The sequence below is a fragment of the Microtus oregoni genome, unplaced genomic scaffold (assembly GCF_018167655.1).
Source record: "Microtus oregoni isolate MIOR12 unplaced genomic scaffold, Mior012 000005F_ref0000423, whole genome shotgun sequence".
NCBI classification, from domain to species: domain Eukaryota; kingdom Metazoa; phylum Chordata; class Mammalia; order Rodentia; family Cricetidae; genus Microtus; species Microtus oregoni.
Genome location: NW_024543064.1, coordinates 14,350,873 through 14,374,366, shown reverse-complemented (window position 1 = coordinate 14,374,366; position 23,494 = coordinate 14,350,873). Strand labels below are relative to the sequence as shown.

The window sequence follows — 23,494 nt, the reverse complement described above, 5'->3', positions numbered from 1 at the left end:
TCGCCACACTGACATCCAAACGGGCTGTACCAGCTTACACTCCCACCAGCAATGCAGGAGTGTTCCCTAACCCCACCTCTCCAGCATAAGTTGTCATCAGTGTTTTTGATCTTGGCCATTCTTACAGGTGTAAGATGGAATCTCAGAGTTGTTTTGATTTGCATTTCTCTGATGACTAAGGCCCCGGTTGTTTTCTAAGACCCAGGGAGTCAGTAGGATGTATTCTCAGATGTTTGGATGGGTGAATAAACTTGTAGATTGAATGTAATTGGCTCCCATAGGCTCAGAGGGAGTGGCACTATTAGGAGGTGAGGCTTTGTTGGAGGAAGTGTGTCACTGTGGAAGCAGGCTTTGAAGTCTCACATACTCTTGAGCCATGCCCACTGAAACAGACCACTTACTGTTGCTTTCTGATGAAGATGTAGCCAGCACATCTGCCTGAAAGCCATTGTACTTCCAGCCGCCATGCTCCCCGCCATGACGATAATGGGCTGAACCTCTGAAATTGTAAGTGGGTCACACCAATTAAATGTTTTCCTTTATAAGAATTGCCGTGGTCTCTTCACAGCAATAGAAACCCTAAGACAGAACTGAAAACAAACAGAATATTCAAATCGCTCTACCACAGGCTGATCAGAGCAGCTTCAGATAAGGTGCAGAGCGTTTCCATCTGCAGAGCCAGAATCCACGAAGCAGCTGGACCAGTCTCCATCCTCTTCAGCCAAAAGCTCTCAATCTGCATCAGTGTGGTCTAGGAGCACACATTTTCCCAGGCAAAACAGGATCAGAACAGCGCAGTTTATTAATTCTGTTGAACCAAGGCAAGTGTACTGTTTCAGTGCCCTGAGAAGCAGTACAAGAGGAAGCCATGCTGGCGCTGTCCTATGGAGGTAATTCTCAAGGTGGTACCTGACATGTCAGACATATTGAGGTCCAGGGAGGTGTAGTAAATAGGGGCGGCGGGGCTGCGTCCCCAGCACCCTGGCTGCCTGGCTAGCTTATGCCTGAAATAACAACACACAAACTGTATTCATTTAATCACTGCTTGGCCCATTTCTATCTAGCCTCTTCTAGGCTAATTCTCACATATTAATTTAGCCCATTTCTAATCATCTGTGTTGCGCCCCTAGGTGCGCTTACCGGGAAGATTCTAGCCTATGTCCATCCTGGGTCGGAGCTTCATCGCGTGCGTCTGCCTGGGAGCTGGGAGCATGGCATCTCTCTGAGGCGTCCGCTCCCAAGAGGAGAGCTGTAGAGTCTGAGCTCACTTCCTCTTCCTCCCAGCGTTCTGTTGTTTACTCCTCCCACCTATCTTCTAACCAATGAGGGCCAAGCAGTTTCTTTTTATTTAACCAATGACCTTCCTCCATCAGGGAGGTCTTAATCAATGATCTGCCCAGCCACGAGACAGCCATACTCACCTGCACCCATGCTACTTCTGCCAGGTCCCTAATGACTACCACACTAGGAGTCATAGTCTAAGCACCTCTAACCTCCCACACAAAGGTCTCAGAAAAGGCAATTTCCCAGCATGCTTTCTCAGACCTTTCATTCACTTAAGTGGTGGTCGAATACTGGTGAGAACAATCTGAGCCAAGGATGTAGCTCGTGGTAGAGTGGTGCCTAGAATACTGTCAGACAGCAAGTAAACAAAAACAAACCGACATGGACTTTGCTTTTAAACTAGAATTTATTGGTATACAAAATCCATTTCAAAGATAAAGTGGCACATCTTTGCGGCTTCTATTGCACCAAGTGTTGAAGATCAAAAACACAAAACATTTGGTTCTTAAAACACTGCAAATAGCCAAGTACAGTACTTTGGTAAATAAAAAGATAAAATGATTCGGATGAACACAAACTGTAAAGAGACAGCCTAGGGGAAATGGGCTCCAGACACAGAAAACAGCTATCTCTCACCTCTACACATAGCTAAGGCAGACTTGCTGAGTCTATGGGTCATGACCCCAAGAAGATTTTAGGTCTCTGTAACCTGAAGTTAGAACAAGAACAGTGCAATTGGAAAAAGGAGAAGGCAGATACACTGGCCCCCTTTTCTAGGGGGACAGACACCAGCACGCAGGATGGTGTTGAGACTGGCTCAAGGTTCGTGTCTACCTTTCTCCTCCAAGCTTCGTGAGGGATGCTGGGAAGGTAGCCACCATGGAAAATGAACCCCAAGAACAGGAAGACTTGCAGCCCCACACCATCAGGGCTCAGGTTTCAACAGAGGGTTGGCGGGGCTCAAACCACAGGCAGAAGGCTGATGAATGTCACTGAGTGCCGTGGTGATGGAAACAGGGGCCTGCAGGGTGGTCATGGGCGAGGATCTGAGCCAGACCCCCCAAAGGTTTCCCCCTGTGCTCAGGACAGGGCACAAGGAATCCTGGACCACAGGTCTGCCCTGCTGACATAAAGTCACCGTGCAAGTATATCCTCTACACAGCCACCAGCCATCTCCAGTGACCGTCAGGAGATCCACATTTCAACTGAGCTACAGAACAGAGTGACGCTCTAAAAAGAAAGGACTGAAGACACGTTCAGGCCTTTCCTGGGACAGAGGCCAGGCACTCACAGGACGCAGCTCTCTGCCCAGCCTCACACCCTGCGCTCCCTCCCACTCAGGACAGAGGCAGGGTGTGTATGGTCCCACTCAGCAGTCAACTTTTAGGTTTTAGAACCTAAACGTGCTGCTCTATTTTCAACTCAACATTGACCCTGGAAACGGCAGGCCTGTGAGGATAGGGATGTGCTCCTGGAAAAGCGTCTCTTGGCCTGTTCAGGACAACACTGGGTGTGAGCCACACCAGCCTTTAGCGAAAGGAAGCACACAGCAGGTAAAGGAAAGGACAAGGCTGAAGCCCTGCATGGCCTGGGCCTAGAGGTCAGAGGTGAGAAGCTGCATGCCGACATGGAGCTCAGGAGGGGCTCCATCAAGGCCACAATTCTCAGGAGGCTCCCCCTCTTTCTGCTTCATTCTCTCTGGGGATTCGGGTTTCCTCTACCCAGCTGGATGTCTGAGCTGAACATTTCCGAGGTAAAATAAGGGCACTCTGTGTTGTCCTGGTAAAACCCAGGCAGACAGTAAAGGACTCTGAGCGCAGTCCACTGGCAAAGTCCACCTGACACTACCAGGTAACCCGAGCCACTGTTGTTCCCCAGGGAAGCAGGGTATTATGCGTGAACTACAGAGAGGTTCCCCACTGAGCCCCACTCCAGCTGCCCTGCAAGGTCAGTCCACTTCACTTTCACAATCAAAACGAGGTCAGAAGTGTTTTCAGAGCTCACACAAGAAAATATAGGCAACCCTGGTGGACATTTAAGACTCTTCTTCCTGCCACAATCCCCGGAGGTAGATGTTCTCGTGAAAACCCAAATGAACACATGTATTCTCAGCATTATCTCCGGTGGGCTCTACTCTGCAAGTCTGGGCAGCGCTGTTTTAATTTATCTGCCTCCAGTGCAAGGTGCTGCCATTGTTTTTTTTTTTCTTATTTTAACCTTAAAAAAATTATCCTTAAAATCCAGAAAACCTCTCCACAGAGTTTATAAAGCTAGTGAGCCTCCATGAAGCACTGTGGCTTTCCCGTGTGCTCACAATGAGCTACAACAACATTCTCAGGTAGCAGCTGAGGCCCAGCCGGAGGCTGACAGGCTCCCTTCCCATGCCAACTTCCCTGTGAGGACCTGGACTGGAGGAACAGTGTTAACTGTTGTTACCCCAAAGCTCGACATTCTGGGCCTCACTTTGGTGCCAAGGAGGTAACCAGCAGGTGCCCACTACAGTGGTGACGCCCACAGACGACCCAGCGGCTCTTACTCAGTGAGGCTGAGAGTCTGAGCTGCCAGCACCCTCAAGCTGGGTGCAGGCTCCCCACTTCCAATAATCAGCACACTGAAGAGACACACCATGTGAAACTGGAAAGTGTGGACAGAGACAAAGGAACCTTCTTTGAGGAGACAGCCACTGCAATCAGGACACACAGCCACTGCCTTCCAGAAGCAAACGTGAGTCTGTAAACCTCCAGAGCAGCTCTGCCACCCGAGAGGTCTATGCTGTCCTCAGCCAGGCAAACAGCAGCTCCTTGCGTGGCCAAGAGGCTGCTGAGAGCTAGGCACAGCCTGAATTTTAAGTGTTGGGGATGGAACCCAGGGTGTCCCATACAAGTGCACCAGGCTCCCCCAGCCCAGCCACTTCTGACTTCCAACTCTGGGGTTTTGGTAAACAATGCTAACCTGTCTGCAAAGAGATGGCATGCTGCACTTAGGCAGTACAAAGAAAAGCAGGGAACAGAGAGCTTCCGTTTAGATGAATTCGGCCAACCCACACCCTGTCCCGGGTGGCCCCACACTGGCTCCCAGAGCCAGCTCCACTCCTATCCCTCAGAGCACGGCAGCCACCACCTTCCCTTTTGGGCCTGAGACCTGAGTCTCCCAGCTGAGAAGGAAAAAAAATGCCATGTAGTTTTCAAATCTGCAGTCTTGCAATGTCCTGATGGTAGGAAGTAACGCAGCATCCTGGGAGAGATTCCAGGAGACTTCAGGAGTTCCAAACAAAACACAAAGTTCCAAAGCCAAACAAAAGGAAAATTAAAGGACAACATTAAACTGAAGAAGTAAATAGCCTGCTGATAAGACAACTGGATGAACCCACAACCTGCCCAGACAGTGTTGTCTGTGTCTAAACCTTTTGTAATTTTCCTTTTGCTTCTAGTGATAACAAAAATATTATCTTCTGACCCAGACAGTGTTAGTCTGAATAGTAGGTTCCCAGAAGGCGAAGGCTTTAGTCATGACTGTCCACCCCACACAGGACAGTTTACAGTAAACATTCCTATAACCCAGCCTGAGGAACAGCACCCTCCCTACTGAAGGTGCTTCAGAACTGAGTCGTTCGAAGGCTTCCGCAGCACAGGTCCTCTCCCCTGCCAGCTCACCCAGCCACAGGCAGCCTCAGCCATGGCTGCACTCTTCCCAGTACTGAAATCCCAAGTAACAAAGTACAGGGCACACGCTGGAAGAGTTTTCTCTATTGGGTAGGCAGTGAAATGGGGCCTTTTATTCTAACCCTGGCTAGCCTGGAACTCACTACACAGCCCAGGCTGGCCCCAACTTTGCAGCACTCTTGCCTTGCTTGAGTACTGGATTCCAAGCTTGAGCCACCATGCCCAGCTATGCCATGGGATTTCATTTCATTTTCACATGTTAAGAAAATTTAGTAACCTGTAAGATCAAACAACCAGTTATTTCCCTATAGGCATCTTCCTGAGTCTAGAATATCAAAAAGAAAAAATAACATTCAAACATGGAAAACTTTATCCTGTCAACTTCTCCCATAGAAGAAATGTTTAGAGTCTTCTAAGGAAAAGCCTCCCCCAGGCCTGCCCTGTGCAGCTGCGTGCTCAGCCCTGCACATCAGAGCTCAGAGCTGTCACAGAAATACCCCCCCCCCCATCTCCTAACTGTACAGAGAAACATCCCAAACTCCACTGCGCTGTGGAGCTCCCAGCAAACCCAGGCTCTCCCACAGCCAGGCACACACGCCACATGGCTGGAGTGGGGAGGGCAGCCACACTGAGGTGACACCAGAGACGGGAAGAAGGGAGATGTAGCCGATGTCCCTGACTGCCCTAACATGTACAAGCAACCAGATGAGAAGCCAAATCACATCTCGGCACACTCCTGAGCTGGTGCCAGACCTGCATCCCTGCTTGGAAATGAAAGAGAAACAAAGTTGTCACTGTGGGGGTTTCTAATGATTGTGCTAAACGACTTGAAGATAATGACAGCAAACCCACTCCACACGTCACAGAAGAGCCTAGGATTACCACGTTCTGATACCCGGGGCAAATAACGCCTCGCTCCAAAGACTCCTCTGCCCCATAACCCACCTATGAGTCCATACTTTCTTTGTGTTTCAGAAAGTGGATGGCTCCACCGTACTGTCACACAACAAACAATGACAAAGCTCAGGACAGACGAGGCAGCGCAAAGAGCACTGACTCCCGTGGGCTCGTGTGGGCACTGTCAGAGGACACCTGGCCGGGACACCTAGTCTGCAGCGCTCATCCTCCAGCTCGCAGGGGGCCGAGCATCAGATGTTCAGAGCAGCAAAGGTCTTCACCAAGGTAACCTGCGTGTTCACATCCGCTTCGCTTCTGTTAGCATCCCTGTGGCTGTTCCTGCTCTCCAGGGCTTTGTGCCGGTGCCTCTCCTCCTGTCGTTTCTTCTTCTCCAGTCGCTGTTGCTCCCTCCGCTGCTTGTTTGTAACCTGGAAGAGCCATGTGGGTCACTGGTGCTGTGAGACTATGGGCTGTCTGAGCACAAGGCCCAGAATGCTTTTAGCAAGAACAGAGAAAACCAGCCTGAGAAACCAAAATAATTTCTTTTTCATTACTGTTAAAATATACTTTAAAATGTATGTTTCCTTCCTGAAGCATCAAGTAAAAGCAATCCTCTTCATAAAACAATCCAAATACCCATGAAGACAGTGCCCCAAGTCCAGCCACTGACAATCGCAGGGGCTTGGAGATGCTTCTCCATCATTTAAGATTCTAGATAATGGCAATAAAGTTCCCAGACTGTGGCATCATTTTCTGCACATTAGGTGGCAGTCTAGCTCAAAACATCTGCCTTTAAGATGAGTTCCAAACTGGGCAAACTAATGATGCTGTCCACCTGTGAGAGTCGGGGCAGGGATGGAGAGGTGTACCCGACAGGCTAGCAAGAGCCTGAGTGGATCCTGAGAGACATGCCCTCGTGCCACCTGGGACACTGTGCAAGAAAACAACGCAAAGCACAAAGACTCACACACAAAGACACCCGCAGCCCTGACTGTCACAACGGATGGGAAAAGGCAGCTATGCATCTGTACAGAGGGCTATCGACTGTTGTGACTGTGGGACAAGCAAAGTCTTCATTCTAGATCTTATGCTTCTATGGACCCTGCCCCCAGAAGCTCTACAAGAGCTACTTTTACACATCTAAAAGAACGCACGCCAGGGTGAAAATCAGCTTCCCACCCAGCTATAGAATCCCACGGTGCCCCTGCCTCCCGACCGCGCCATACCTTTGGGATCTGGCTTTTATTTGCTTTGTTTCCTTCGCTAGGTCTGGTCCGAGCCTTACTATTTTCCGTTTGGCCTTCACTTCCACCCTGATTTCCGGTGAGTTTGGAGCTGCTGCCTGCCTCCTCGAATGAAGGGTCACACTGTTTTGACACTTGGTCACTAGCCTCAAGGTTCTCCTCTGTATCTTCCAAAGAAAGGCATTTTGTTAAAACCAAGAATCCAACAATTACACAAAGCAATTGCAGTTACGTTACTGCAAGATCACCAGGGTCCCCAGATCCCTGACATTTATAAAGCCAGGTTCCTCGAGATGGTCAGGAGGCTGCAGGAAGCATTTGAAGCCTCTAGCTGGCTCCAAGGTTCACAGTCCCTTCTACCAGCAGCATCTGTTTCTTAGATGACTTTCAAAGAGAACTTTTAGGGTTAACGCATTCATTTATATCTCAAATCTAGAAACAAAACATGACCTAGCCCTATACTGTCCAATACTAGGCCAGAGCCACACATGGCTGCTAAGATTTAAACTTATTAATTCACTTAAAATCCAGGCCCAACCCCACCACACACATGCATACCCACCACACTGCACTGCACGAACACGAGGCAGTGCTGATGCTCGCAGCCTTCGCAGCGCTCGAAGGGGACAGAGGGATAGTGTGGACACTAAAGCAATCATGGAGACTGTGGACACCTGCTTGAGGGAGCCACCACATGACACTTGAAGCTTATTTACAAGTCTTAACTGTGGACTTACTGTTTCCTTTCCCCTGGGTCATCTGAAGTATGGCCATTATTGCAGATTCAATATTGTAATTTTCTGCTTCCAGGTTCTGGACTATTAAGTTAAAATCCTATTGAAGAAGCAGATAGACACTTAAGAGTCTAGACGTGTTACGCTCGCGAGCTCTGCTTCAGCAGCCTGATACACACAAACAGGAACAGAGGAATTGACAAGGCTCCAAGACCACATCCACCAAGAAACATAAATTTCAAACAAAGCCATCAAATGCAGTAGCCATTCCAATGAATTTATAAATTAATTCTCTTTATAAAGCTAAACTCAGGAAAGATTAAACACACCCCTTGGGATTCTGAGCATTGATGGGTGAAATCCAGCAAACAAGGGAAATGAATTAGCAGCTCTCCATTCTCTTGGGCCTCTGGCAGGTCAGCTCTAGCATGGCAGCACCTGCTATGCAGCAAGGATACTGACTGAGCATCCATCCAGCTGTGAGGTGTGGCTGGGGAGGGTGGCGAGGATACTGACTGAGCATCCAACTGTGAGGCGTGGCTGGGGGGGGAGGATACTGACTGAGCATCCAACTGTGAGGCGTGGCTGGGGGGGGGAGGATACTGACTGAGCATCCAACTGTGAGTCGTGGCTGGGGGGGGGGGGGAGGATACTGACTGAGCATCCAGCTGTGAGGTGTGACTGGGGAAGGATACTGACTGAGCATCCAGCTGTGAGGTGGGGGGGGGGGGGCGGGGTAAGGATACTGACTGAGCATCCAGTTGCATTGCCAACTTTCTGGACAGCATCTTCCACTTCATCTTTAGGGCCGTCTTCAAAGTCCACCCCTTTTGTCTTGATCTTTCCTTTTTTATTTGCTTCATCTTGATGAAGCATCTGAAACTAAAACACAGCATAGGAACCATGGGCTCTAGGAAATTCCCCTCAGCTCTCTAAGACAACCCGAATCACAAACCACCCAAACACAGGAAGAATTTGAAAAACAAGCTGATGGGAATAGTAGTGGCTAGATTCACCCACATGAGAATCCGGGAAAGCCCTGCATACAGAGAAGAGAGGAACTACACAGGAAGAGCAGCAGCGAGGCACCCATGGTATTTGGACGGCAGTACTGGGCAGTGACAGCTGAGTCTGGCTTGCGTAGTTGCCAAATTTCAGAATAGACTTTTAAACATAAAATTAATTTAAAAATTCGGATTGTGTATACATCTAACTATAGGTGCCTACTGGAGGAAGGTAAAGGGATAAGTGTCTCTCACTTCATTAAAAAGTAAGAAATACAAAATACATTAGTTTTTTACATTTATATGTATGTGCATGTGTGCCAGGACCTCGTGTGTGTGTCTGAAGACATCTTGTGAGAGCTAGTTCTTTTCTCCCACCATGTGGGTTCCTAGAATCAAATCCAAGTTGTCGGGCTAGGCAGTTAGTGCTTTTGCCGGCTGAAATATTTTAACATTTGGAGCCACAGTTCTCTGACAGCAACTTCTCAATAACCTGCAACAACAGCTGGTCCCTGGTGCTCAGCTTCCTGCAGGTCTGAAAGCAGAAGGAACGGAGCTTCACTCACATCGGTCTGGAGGTGTGCTGGCGCTTCTGAGTTGTCATTGATCCTCCGAACGCTGTCATAGTGCTCACCGTAGCGGTAGGCGATGTGCAGCTCCCTCACACTGCTCTTGTCCGTACCACGAATCTGCAGACACAAGAGAGGATCTGGAAGCGTGAGCCTGTGGGGACTCTGGCTAGGACATGCCACCAGTCTCTGAGCTCTCTCCCTTGCAGGCTTCCATGTGCCTATTTAACATTTGCCTAGAGGCAAGTGAATCTGCATGGAATGATTAACCAGCCTGGGGCAGGCCTGCAATGAAGTCAGATAAAACTAAATGCCTGGCCTCTCAGTGCACAGCTCCTCCCAATGGGAAGACCCTGAAGCAGAGCCAGCTTTGTTGAGCCCGAAGCTCAAACTGATTGAGGATTACTATAGGAAAAAAAAAAGAAGAAGAAGTAAAATGTCAAGTATAAAGTTTCTAGATCCTCTCGAAGATCTCAAAAAACACTACAAACCTGGCTTGAACATGGCTTAATAGCTATAATAACTTTATCTCTGTTTCCAATCACACATGAAACTTACAGGCAGCAACAACCTCAAAACCTGCCACTTGCACCAGTTCTAAGACAAAATTCCATACAGTAAATCTGTACTAGCTCATCACACAGCCCTGGGCAATGGCCAGCCTGCCCTGCGCACACCACTCTCTGAGCACTGTCCACACTGCCCCCTGTACACTGAGCAACCCTGGGTACTGGCCACAGGGTGTTACATCCCAGCAATGCCTTGGGATACAACAAGAATTGATTCCCTAAAATCATGCAAAAAAAAAAAAGCATACAAAACTTTAAGTGCTGGGCTGGGTAGATTCCCTCCAAAACACCCATAAAACAGACACTAAAATAATTCTGATTCTGCCTATAGGTAACTGTTGTTTCTTTTCTATTTTTTTTTTTGTTGTTGTTGTTGTTGTTTTGAGACAGTGTTTCACTATGTAGCTCTGGCTGTCCTGGAATGCTGTAGACCAGGCTGGCCTCAAACTCACAGAGGTCCACCTGCCTCTGCTTCCTAAGGGTTAAAGGTGTGCGCTACCACCATCTGGCCTGTTTGTCCTTTAAAATTCTAAAACATCAGCCCTCCTTATTTTCACTAGATGTCCCAAGTAATCTGAGATGATCATTAACTTAAATAATATTCAAGATCCAAAAACAGCAAGTCAGCTGAAATGATGGTGGTGGCGCACACCTTTAATCCCAGCACTCAGGAGGCAGAGGCAGGTGATCTCTGAGCTTGGGGCCTGCCTGGTCTACAAGCAACAGAGATATGAAAAACAAAACAGACAAACAAACAAAAAACCCCACAAAACCAGCAAGTCATGGGGCAGGAGGAATCATACAGATCCTGTGTAGGAAGTGCAACAATTTCTCTAGCAGAATGTCTAGGTCTGGAGACAGCGAGTCTAGATGGACATGGGACACAGCAGCGGCACCACTGTCTTCCCAGAAAGGACACTGACAGAGGAAATTTTCACTTTGTCTTCACATGACAAACTTCCTAAATCATCTACAGATTTAGTAGCAACATATGAACATTATGAAAAGAAAACCAACTGGAAAAATCACCAAATTGTTAGGAGCCATGTACATACTCACATCCAGCAGGCCTATCACTGGCTATGTAATACATAGAAACCGCTCACAGGCGTGCACAGCAATGCAGGAGCAATGCAGGTTTCGGTATCCACGTTACTGACTCTGAGCCAACTCATCATTAATGCAAGAGCTCAGAACAGTGACTGTACTGCCAGGCAGGATAGAGCCAATGGGACAAATTTGTTTTAAGTATATACTTCCATTGTTTTACAAGTCAGAAACCAGAACGCAACAGAAGTAGATTTGAAAAAAAATATAAGAATTGGGGCAATGAAGAAACGTTACAGTTATCGTCAGGGAAAGCAGCAGACGGCTACCTCGCTGACATGGGTTCTCCTTCTCCATCAGGCTCCACACACCATACACTCAAGTGCCCTGACAACGTCACTGGCGGCGAACACTAATAACAAACACCTGGAACTGGAGGGGTGCCTGTGTTCTTGGCCAGCAGCTCACTCTTAAGAGCACCCACTGAACACAGGGTCCTCTCCCTGCCATCCCAACATCTGGCAACACTGGGCCAAGGACACAGATGCTGTTTCCCTCCTGCTCACTGCATCCTGAGGCAGATGTTCTCACCAGCCCTGCATGCAGCATCTCCGTCACTCTGTCTTGTGTGACTCTTGTTAAAATGACATTGTAGCAGATACGAAAGGCTGAAGACTTCCATTTATGTGACAGAAAAGCAAGACGAGAAGGAAACATGAATCAGAAGCTACCAGAGGCTGGGAAAGCAATAGTGGGTGGTGACTAAACAGGGCAGGCACTAACTTCTTGGTAGAGTGGAGCTACTCCATATGTTGATGGTGGCATAACATGTACATCAAAACATGGAACTATAAACCAGAAAACGGTGAATTCTGGCATGTGCAACTTATATTTCTAAATACTGTACCCTCTTTTTAAAAGAGTCAAGCCATTACTCAGGGGATTACAAAGGAGTGCATGCAGGCAGAACACGAAAAAAAAAAATGTCATTCCCTTTAAGAGAGGTAACGCATGCAGGTGCATGCGTGTGTGTGTGTGTGAGATGAGTGAAAATTCATGTATGTGTGGTTAAAATGTGTTGTAAAAACAGTGTGATGCCAAAACCACAGAGAAACCCTGTCTCGAAAAACCAAAAAAAAAAACAGTGTGATGTGCACCCTCTCCAATCATATGCCCAATGTGGGGTGAACGGCAGGACACACACTAAAAATGCTAACAGTCCTAATTCCAGTCAGGGTGACTCTGGTGACTCTCGCCCACCTGCAGGGGCTTTTCTGAATTTCCCAGTTCTTCTTCAATTAAACATTTTAACTTTCTAATAAAAAAGATGGTGACAGAGAACAGGAGGGGCAGAAAGCTTGTGCTCAGAATCTCAAGCTGTGCCAGATACAAAGCCCTGTGAGTTCTGAGGGTGAATAAGGAAGTGGAGTGTACACTCAGTCAGCAACCTCTGATCACCTGGGCTCTGGGATGCTTGGTCTGATGGACTGAGAGATGAGGTTAATGCAGGAGATAAAGAGAAGCAGAAGGAGCTGAATGGACAGTAGAGGGCTGTGTGGCTTAACTGTCTCAGCCTGGAGCAATTATTGTAGGAAAAGTCAAAACACAAACGGAGCTGAATAAAAACAGCAGTCTACTGGTCAGAAAACTCAGTAGTCATTCTGGCAGACACAGTCATTGTAACGGATCTGATGACACTTCTCTACTCCTAAACACACACACAAACTGCAGGGGAACAGGCACACTTCAAAACTACAATTTGTGTGTACTAAACATTTTATTCTACAATAGCTTAACAAATTATGTGAAGCATTTCCACATTAGGTTCTGTCCCCGCATCACCACTTTGCTGACGGCTGAGCAATATCCCCAGGATCACAAAGTGCTTCTCTCTCACACTCCGTTTGACCCAGCATGGAGGTTAGTTCCAAATCACAAGATTCCTGTCTTTGGTTAGCTCATGGTCCAAGCTATTCTTAGGAGTTCAGCATCACAGGTCAAGCCCATCATCTTCAGGACATTCCTAAATAGGTGACCTACCTGCCACAAAGGGGCATTAAGCTGATGGATCACCACATTCAACTGATGGTTTCTTGCAAAGGCTACAATTGCATCATTGCCAGCAAAAGTACCAGGCTTTGCCAAACTGGCCACTGCATGGAAACAGGAAAGAAAAATGAAGTCTTTACGATGGAAAATGCAAATGCAAACATGGTTGGTATTTACGTACTGCAAGCAGCGAGAAGCATGAACACACATCTCAAAGGCCACCGACCGTCAGTCTAGGGAGTCAGAGGTAAACAATATGCAGACTGTACTCGGAGGTCCTCGTCATCAGAGAAGGATCTGCTGATTACTTCCTTCAGAAATGCTGCGTGCTTCCAATCTGCATGGCTGCATGACAGGCACGGCGTGTACACAATAGAGCATGGCAGCAGCTCACACTAATGGATGCTACATGCATGTGTCAAGCAGTGCAGGTTATTTCTCAGAAATCATCACTTTTAATCATCAGAGCAGTGCTTGGAAGGATTATCACACTGGCCACTAGAGAGATGAAAGCGGGAGGGGGGGTGAAGACAGCGAATAATGGCCAAGGTCACAGAGCCTGAACTTGGTGGGCTAAGCTTTCATCCCAGCAGCTGACTTCACAGCCCTGGCTTATGGCCACTGTCACTCTGCCCTGAAGAAGACTATAATCAGAATAATATGGACAATGGTGACAACCAGGTGCTTCAGGAGAGGGCTGATCTGGTCTTTACTCCAGGCTCCCGCAAAGTATCTGCCAATCTTTTGGACTTTCCAAAGGAGAAGGCGAGTCTGTCTTTCATGATGGACCCTAGTCTATAGCAGATAACAGACTATACAGCAGCTACGTGCTACCACAAAAGAAACAGCAAAACCAAACCAAAAACAAACAAACCACCCAAAAAACCAAAAACAAATAAAAAACCAAACAAACAAATCTGGGCTGACGCGGGAACAAGCCTCCCTGTTGACAGTACTGTCTCTGTGTAGCGTCACAGAGATGCTGACGCGGGAACAAGCCTCCCTGTTGACAGTACTGTCTCTGTGTAGCGTCACAGAGATGCTGACGCGGGAACAAGCCTCCCTGTTGACAGTACTGTCTCTGTGTAGCGTCACAGAGATGCTGACGCGGGAACAAGCCTCCCTGTTGACAGTACTGTCTCTGTGTAGCGTCACAGAAATGCTAAGAGAGCATAACACTTCTGGAAGAGAAGGAAGCACTGGGTTGGGGACCTTCTGAGACCGGACTGTGCTGGACTGAGTTTTCCCTGTGGCTAACTTTAGTTGCTCCCTTCCCCCACAGAACCACTGCCATCAGAGCAGCTCCTGTGAGTGTGGGGAAATCTGAATGTGTAGTAGTGTCAGAGACGAGGGAAACCCTGCACAGCTATGCTCTCATACCTGAGCTTCAAGTCAGAAACATAAAGGTGTGTGTGCGCACGCGTGCACAGGGAGGGGGTGGAGGATAAGCTACTAGGCTGAGACTACTAAACCGGTGCTTCAAAGTCCATGGATGATATTCCAAACAAGAGAGACTGTGGACTCTTCTGTATGACAGGAACCTGGACTGCAGAGATACAGGGAGAAAACCGGAGAGAGGAGAGAAATTAAAAATCACAGATCATGAAGGGCTATAAAGCGCAGGCTCAGCCCCCACAACAGTGGGGACTAGCAACAGATTTTGGAGGAAAATGAAGTTGGCTCACAACTCTGTGATCCAGAACAGACTGAATATCAAGAGGGCCATAGAGCCAAACCACACTGCCCCGAGGGTTCCTGTGAAGTGGCGTTCTAGTTTCACTCTGTCGCTGGGGCAAACACCACGACTAAAGTGACCTGGAGGAGGGAACGCTGATTCCACCTCACACTTCCAGGTCAGTCTGTTACTCAACGAACCTGCAGGCAGGCACAGAAAAAGGCTGCTTACTGGTTTGTCTCTCGTTTATAAACCTATGCTTAGCTGGCTTTCTCATGCAGCTCAGGACTACCAGTCTAGGCATGGTGCCACCCACTGTGGGCTAGGTCCTCCTACATCAGTTATAACAATCAAGACAATCCCCAACAGACATGTCCACAGGCGAATTTGATCTAAGGTTCCAGGTGACTCTGGGTTATGTCAAGTTGACAGTAAAAACTAACCAGTGGGGCTGGAGAGACGGCTCAGGTGTTACAAGCACTGGCTGCTTGCTCTTCTGGAAGTCCTGAGGTCAATTTTCAGCAGCCACATGGTGGCTCATAACCATCTATAATAGCATCTGATGCCCTCTTCTGTCACGCAGGTATAAATGCAGAGCACCCATGAATAAAATATGAATAAAGAAAATTGAAAAAAAAAAGAAGAGCAAACAGAAGTCAGAAAAAATATCCATCCCCATGGGGATAACAAATAAACTAATGAACACAGGTGGTAAGAGGAAGAGGCAGCTGCTGAGGCAAAGGTCCAAGAGATAATGGACTGGTAAGAGGGGACAGGGAGATGAGGATCCAGGTCTTGCACAGATGGGGACAGGTGGTGCAGAGTCTACAGAGCCACATCTAGGTGAGATAATCCTGAAGACAGAGCCAAGTGCCAGGGTCACTAGGTCCTCACCAGTGAGACATTCCCTTGTTAAACCAGCAAATCCTCTATGGGTACCTCCAAATATCAGGTATGGCTGGATCTGGAACAAAGTCACAACAGCTCGTTCCTGAGAAGGCAATGGGTCTGAGGATGTGCAGACTCCCTGCTGGTTTTCATTTCTGCTCTGGCAGTCAAAGCTGTTGTCACCTCTTCAATGCTCACACTTCTATGCATCAGCACTCAGTCGTGCAGTGACATTTTGAGAGAACACCTTCTCAACGCACAACTAAAGTGACATCACTCTGGCAACAGGATTTGAGCTCCCTGTCCTACACTGTTACACCCCAAATCCACCACAGGACCCTTCCTAAAGATGCTCAAGTGGAATTCAGATCACAAAGTTCATCCAAAGTAACACTGAAAAGTGACAAGATTCTTTAATTTTTTTCCATGCAGGCTGGCTTCAGACTCCTAATCCTCCTGCCTCAGCCTCCTGAGTACTCTAACCAAGTGTGCACCAGCACATCCAGCAACATGACTCATTTTAAACACACAGTTCCAAAATCTGCCACCCCCCCACCCCACACACATCTATAAAACGCTAACTCTGAAACAGCCTGTCTGCTTGAAATGTGACCCCTGGAAGAGGGCCACCAGAGTACAGTAACAGGTACAGCCTATCCCCCTCACTCCCAACACACACGCCAGACTCAAAGGGCCCATTCCCGGTTAGGGGTTAGGACACTTAACAGTGTCCAAGATATGCCCCTCCCTCTGTCCTCCAAGTTTAGAGCTATTCTTGTGTTTGTTTGTTTTGATTTTGTTTTTGGAGACAGGGTTTCTCTGAAGCTTTGAAGCCTGTCCTGGAACTAGCTCTACAGACAAGGCTGGCCTAGAACTCGGAGATCCACCTGCCTCTGCCTCCTGAGAGCTGGGATTAAAGGAGTGTGCCACCACCACCTAGCTTAGAGCTATTCTTAAGCAGGACCTTCAGAACAGCCCTGGTCTCCTCGCCAGAGTGAACTGTTCCACCAACTGCTCTGGGACTGGCCCTTCACATCTCTCTCTGAACTGCGACACGGAGAGCCTCCTCACCAGCCTCCCTCCTAGGCTTGCTCTCCTCCATTCTCAATGGGGCCCCCACTGTCATCAAAACAGAGACCATGCCGCCTCATCCTGCTAAGACACAGATGCCAGCCTTGTGCTGGAGCTACTATTTGTGGGTGAGGATGAGCACGGAGAACACTTGCTTACCATTCAAGAGGAGGTGAGTTTTACCCCCTGGACCCCATAAACTGGGTGTGGTGGCATGTGTAACACTTGGGAGGATCAAAGGTCAAGCCACAAGCACACCCAAAACTAAGTTCCTAACACATTCAAGTTGAATAGACACCCTTTCAAAAAGGGTGGGTGGGTGGGCACATTTAGGTTTTTGGTGAGATATTAATGGGCTTGCTGATTTCTTTTTTCTAGTTATAAATACATGGTTTTTAAAAATAAAATAACTTCAGGAGACAATTAAAGCTATTGACAGCCCCGTCATCCCAGACAGTTAACTAATTTAAGAATTTAATTTTGTGAGGTTGGGGATTTAGCTCAGTGGTAGAGCGCTTGCCTAGCAAGCGCAAGGCCCTGGGTTCGGTCCTCAGCTTCAGAAAAAAAAAAAAGAATTTAATTTTGTTATCTAAGTTAATCTTCACAGGAAAAAAAAAATCCCACCAGAGAGGTGCTTTATTATCTCCTTTTTATGAAAACGTAAAGAACCACCACGGCTGCTAGCGTCTTCCCTGGCCTCCACCATCTCCCTGCATGGAGCTTAGAGCTTATTCCCCATCCCACTGGTAGGAGGTCACAAACAAAGTCTCTGGTCAATTATCATCACCCCCTTTTCCTTTTCTTCAGGGGTGGTGGTGGTGCTGAGTAAGGATCAAGTCCTGTGAGGTAAGCACTCTACCCCAGCCACACCCAAGCCACCAAGTGCCAGTACTTTTAGTCAAGGTAACACGCAGCTAAATATAGATTCCCACCTGCAGAGCGTGGGCTATTCACAGAATATGCAAACAAGTTTGTTGAGTAAACGAATGGCATAATTTACATTAGCAAACCCTGGCAGTGGGGGTGGGGTGCTGGTGGCTCCTGAAGGACCCAGGGTCCTTTTGAGAACCTACCATGCTTCTCAAAAGGAATGTCGTCTTCCACGAAGGGCTCAAAATCTTCCCGCTGCCTTATCATGTAGTCAACGGTCTCCTGTCGGTGCTTGAGATGGTTCCGAGAATGACCCTCCAATTGATCACCCAAAGCTCTGAACAGGCAATTGCTGTCAAAACAGAGATGCTGGTCAAGGTCTTTCAAAACTGCACTTAGCTCACCTAATGCAGGACGTCTCCCGCCTGACTCCTGAGGAAAGGAGACACCGCATCTCAGCAGATCACCCACGTGAGACAGCAAATAAGGATTCCCGTCCCACTTACCGGCTGGCGGGCTCAAAACAAATATTAAATTACTCAGGGCCTCAGTTGGCTCAATGGTGGAGCTGATAACCAGGGTACAGACCTCAAAAACCACTCCAGGCCTAAGGTCTAAAACTCCCAGACCCCTTTCCAAACTGACGTCACAACTACCGATACCTTTTGAACCAAACTTCACTAAAAGTACCCAGCTAGGCCATCTCTCATTCAATACTCAAAAGACAGCAGTTTGTCAAGCTGCTCAAACAAACTAAGCTCTAAGCTCTACACCAGACCTGGGAGCTAAGAACAGAGTTGTGAAGGCTGAGGAGGGAGCACCTGGCACACATGGTTACCAGGGAAAGACAGGCCTCATTGTCAGCTTGCCCTGCCACCAGGGAACAGCGATGCCACTGCTAAGCATCTTTATTTTCTAAACTTCAAATGCTGGTAACAGGGCTAGCAGGATGGTTAGTGGGTAAATGTTGGGCCCAAGATGCAAAACTGGGCAACCCTGCTCTAGCCATGACTCTCCCAACATTAATACCAAAATATTAGCCATAGTTTACCACATTTAAACTAATGTTTTAAAGTATTAGTTTAAAAGTGCTAGTAATACACTTTTATCTGGCATACTTTGAGCCCACTAACAAGTCAAAAACACTGCAGTGGCTTGCTTTGCCGATGAGGTTATAAGGCAGCAACACAGGAAACATAACAAACACTCTAGTTCCCTTAGGGAGCCAAGCAAACACTGCCGACACCAGTGAGAACAAAACCATGACCCTAAAGGCCTCCGGGAGACCCTGCTGTTTTCCTGAGTTCACGCTCTCACTGCTGCAGGGCAGCTGGGCTGCTCAGTGCCCCCACTATAGACACCTGGGGTCATTCTGTGCTGCAAGAAATGTCCTGCTCACTGCCATCCTTGGGAGCATCCTTAGCCTCTGCCTACCAGATGCCAGGACCACACCACCTCCCTCCTCACCAGCTGTGACAACCAACAATGTCTCCAGATAGCCCCAGTTGTCCCCTGGGAGGCAAAACCACTCCTATTTGAGAACCACTGTGCTTTAGGGATACACAGATTTAAGGTCCTGAATTTGAGTTCAGAAAAACAACCAATTACAGAATGCTAGAAGGAACACACCTATAGCAAGTCGCCATCTTAGGCCATCCAAACTGTAACAATGCCAGAAGAGAAACAGCAGAAATGCATAACTACTTTTTTATATTAGCAAAACGTTACTATATTTTAACCTAATACTACTCAACAACAAATATTAATGCATAAAAAAATCTGTGAGTCAGGTGGTGGTAATAGTATATGCCTTTAATTCTAGGAGACAGAGGCAGTTGGATCTCTGAGTCTGAGGCCAGCCTGGTCTACACAAAAGTTCCAGGATAGCCTAGGATACAGAGAGAAACCTTGTCTTGCAGGAAACAGAAAAAAGAAAAGAAAAGAAAAAGAAGGAAGGAAGAAAGGAAAGACCTTCCCATTCACTACAGTGATGAATGACAGCAGAGCCAGGCCAGGCGGTAGTGGCACACATCTTTAATCCCAGCATGAGGGAGGCAAAAGCAGGCCGATCTCTGTGAGTTCCAGGTCAGCCTGGTCTACAGGGCAAGTTTCAGGACAGGCTCCAAAGCTACAGAGAAACCCTGTCTCGAAAAACCAAAAATAAATAAAAATAAAAAAGCAGCAGAGTCAGCCCGTCGTCAAATGTCACCCAAGCAAAGACCTGTTTACGGCAGGCTGGTTTCATGAAGCTACCTAACGCTGCCAAAGAACAGACTGGGAAGTAAGCTAGCATCTGCCCCCCACTCCCCTGCACTACTACCATTAAACTGCGCCCCCATTCTGCTGCACAACTGACGGGGCTATCAGATACTGCACACTCCAGGACTTCCACACAGTGCTCATCTGGGAACGCTCTCTTGGCAAACTCAAGCTGTTCCTTCTTGAATGATAAAAGCATGGCTTCTTCTGAAAAGCATCTTGAATGTGGAAAGTCACTATTTGCTGGCTGAATAAGGCACTTTAGGCACTTCCTTCTTGATAGCATCTCTATGATCACTCACTAAGAATTTATAAAACCACTTTCCCCATAGCAACTGCTTCCCAAGTAAATTAAATCCTGAGACTCTTTCAAGATGTCCATAAATCCAAGAAAAGACCTTTATCTTCTTCACTCTCATCTCTCATAAATTTACAGTGTTTCCAAGAGGCTACCATCTCGCTGGGCATGGCGGCCCACACCTCTAATCCCAGCACTTGAGAGGCAAAGGAATTGGATCTCTATGAGTTCGAGGCTAGCCTGGTCTAGTAGTGAGTTTCAGGACAGCCAGGGCTACATAGAAAAACCCTGTCTCAGAGAGAGAATGGCAGGGGATGAGGTGGGGGCTACTACTTCAAAGCATGGGTGGCTAATGAGTGTAGGTCTGTGCACTTCTGTAAATACTGAGCTATGGCTCAAACAGCGTGTTTATTCTTTAGCAAATTTTAAGAATACAAAGTTGCTCAACAGAGCAAAATCTAAGTGACCTACAGTTCCACATCTCTCTACTGGGAACCCTTCTTCTTTATCTCAGTCACCTACCTATTTCCAGCTCTCCACTCAAGCAAAGTATGAGGATTAACTGGAGAAGTCTGCTCTCATAAGGGAAAGAAAAGTAAATCCTCCCAAAGTTGCCCAGAACCTGATGGAAGTCCTAGCGTCTCTCACTGTGGACTTTGATTGCTGGTCACGTGCAACTGTGAAGTATCTATTTCCCCAGCATGTTTCTTTGACATAGAGAAGCCATGCTGTCTGCCAAATACAATCCAGCCATTTGCAGGACAACCCCATCTGAGTCCACTGCATTCCACTGAAGTTTCTTGTTTGGTTTGTTTTTTGAGACCAGGTTTATATAGATGAGGCTGGCCTCAAACTCAGAGATCTCCCTCCCTCTGCCTCCCCAGCACTGGGATTAAAGGCCTGCATGGTCACCATGCCAGGCTTCAGCTGCTGCTTTAATGTCTGCAGCAGTGTCTGCGCTTCTGCTGGAGCTCGGTGGCTTCCCTTGATACTTTTTAGCCCTTCACTCAAGAATTTAAAAAAGTGCCAGGTGGTGGTGCACTCTTTTAATCCCAGCACTCAGGAGGTAGAGGCAGGTGGATCTCTGTAAGTTCAAAGCCAGTCTGGTCTACAGAGCGAGTTCCAAGACAGCCAGGGTTACAGGGAGAAACCATGTCTCGGGGGAGAAAATGTCCTAAATGCCTTCTATGATCCAGGAACTGCTCTAAGTGGTGGCTGAATGCAATTACGTTTTAATTGCAACTTAAGCAGAAACACCTAGCAGGAAGGTGTGCCCAACTCTTTGTGAGCAGAGCAAAATCCGATTCGCCTGAAGCTCTGAAGGCAGGAAAGACAAATGGGGAGAGGTGATTAAGTCTTGATCAGTGTACTTCAGTGCAGTATGAAATGAAGAAAACACTTTCTGCAGTGGACAGAGGTGCGCATCTTTAATTCCAGCAGGCCGTGGTAACTTTATACGTAACCTGGTCTACAAAGGGGGTTCCAGGCTAGCCAAGACGACGTAGTGAGAAAGAAAAGAAAAAAAAAATAGAAGAGAGGAAGAAAAGAAGAAAGTTCTTTCTTTAGTACTCTTTCTCCCACAATTTCGAAGGTTATTGAAGTTTCTTTGGTTTTCTTTCTTTTTTTAAACCCTCTCAGAGTCTAAACTGGCCTCAACCTCATAGCAACCCCGCTGCCACGACATCTGGCTTATGTTCCTTAGCTACACCCACTCTTTCTGCAGCTCAACCTGACCACTCATGAAGAAAACACTAATAGTGCCTCTTGCAACAACACACGGGGCAATCAGGTTCCCTCGGACCTGCTAACCCTTCTCTCCCAGTCTCTTTACCCTTTTCCTTCTTTCTCCCCACGCTCCTGGAACCACGTACCCTTTCTATTAAGTCCTTCCTCCGTTCCCTCTTTCCAGCTGCCATTAGTGTTATCGGGTTACCCGAGAAAGAGCTGGCCCGGGATTCTCAAGCAATGGGTTAAGTCCTTTGCTTAGGGAACCCAAGGCGTACAAAGATGCCTCCAGCTCTCTGCCCTCGTTACCCCATTGCAGAAGAGAGCGAGGATGCCCAGGAGGTCTGGCATGACACCGAGCGGGACCTAAGAGCCCTCCCATTCGGCTTCTTGACAGGTGCACCTCGAGGTCACCTCTCAGCCCGGCCCCGGGTCCTCCGGGCACCTGCTGCAGCGTTCCACCAGGCCCGGTCCCTGCTTCCCTCACGGCGACCGAGCCTGAGCATCCCCAAGCGTCACCTCCCGCACTCCCGGCCCGCCTCACCCGTCCCCCGGCACCTCCCGCAGTTTCAGCCCCAAGGCCTGCAGCTGGTTGGCGAAGCTCACGAACTCTTCCTCGCAGCCGCTGCCGCCGGGCTCGGGCCGGTTCCGCCGCTCCTTGGCCAGAGCCCGGCGCGCCGCCCGCTCGTCCCGCTTGCGCTCAGCCTCGGCTCTGCGGCCGCCGCTGCCCGGCCGGCTCCTCGCCGCCTGCTTTCGGGACATGGCTGCGGCACACGGCCCGCCGCGGAAGGAGCCGGAGCCGCAGAGTGCGGGGCCCCCCGCAGCCTCAGCCGGCTACCCAGCCGAGAGGCGCAGTGGGACAGCGCCCGGCGACGGCGACACGGCCACTGCGCCGGCGCGGTCGCCTGGCACCCGGGTCACGTGGTGGTAGTCCCGCCCCCTGGAGGGATAGCCTGCAGGCACCATAGAGAGAGCGCTAGGAGAGCTAGAGAAGCACCTCTTCTGCCCCCTAGTGGTAGGTAGTGCTCAGTGAGGAGCAAGCGGGACCAGATGGGGAAGGTCAAGACAGACTGAGGTTGTCAGAGGAGTCAAATCTGAAAAAGAAGGAAATGGAGACAGGTGACATGGGAAGATACTTGTCTGGAATGAGCAAATTCGAGTTCGATTACAACCGCCCGTGCAGGCGTGCGGGCGTGCACAGATCAAGCCTACAATGCTTGCGCCACCAGCATGAGAACCTGAGTTGGGGACACCATCACCCACTGTACTGGGTGGGTTTTGTGTGTAAACTTGACACAAGCTAGAGTCAACAGAGGAAGGAACCTCAGCTGAGGAAATGCCTCCTTGAGATCCAGTTATAAGGTATTTTCTCATTTAGTGATCAATGGGGGAAGGTCCAGCCCATGGTGAGCGGTGCCATCCCTGGGCTTCTGGTCCTAGGTTCTACAAAAAGGTGGACTGAGCAAGCCGTGGGAAGCAAGCCAGTAAGCAGTTCCCTTTCGTGGCATCTGGATCGGCTCCTGCCTCAGGGACCCTGCCCTGTCTGGGTTTCTGTCAGCAATGCTGAAGTGTAAGGGAAATAAACACTCTCCTCACAAGCTTGCTTTTTGGTCATGGTGTTTCCTTGCAGCAATGGAAACCCTAACAAA

General features: G+C 48.4%; 1 protein-coding gene across 4 annotated transcripts; it reads right to left on the bottom strand.

Annotated features, from left to right (window-relative positions):
• Positions 1–1,679: 1,679 nt before the first annotated feature.
• On the bottom strand, positions 1,680–22,686 carry Otud3 (OTU deubiquitinase 3). 4 transcript variants are annotated; one of them, XM_041652353.1, is made up of 8 exons: positions 22,390–22,686; positions 17,767–17,915; positions 13,051–13,163; positions 9,392–9,514; positions 8,572–8,703; positions 7,825–7,921; positions 7,070–7,254; positions 1,680–6,271 (listed from the first exon to the last, which is right to left on the bottom strand). In XM_041652353.1, exons 1-8 carry the CDS (start codon positions 22,605–22,607, stop codon positions 6,095–6,097), a joined length of 1,194 nt encoding a protein of 397 aa, XP_041508287.1. In that variant the 5' UTR covers positions 22,608–22,686; the 3' UTR covers positions 1,680–6,094. The 4 variants fall into 4 exon arrangements, with proteins under 4 accessions (XP_041508287.1, XP_041508288.1, XP_041508289.1 ...); XM_041652354.1 differs by having other exon boundaries at positions 7,070–7,248; XM_041652355.1 differs by having other exon boundaries at positions 22,404–22,539.
• Positions 22,687–23,494: the final 808 nt, after the last annotated feature.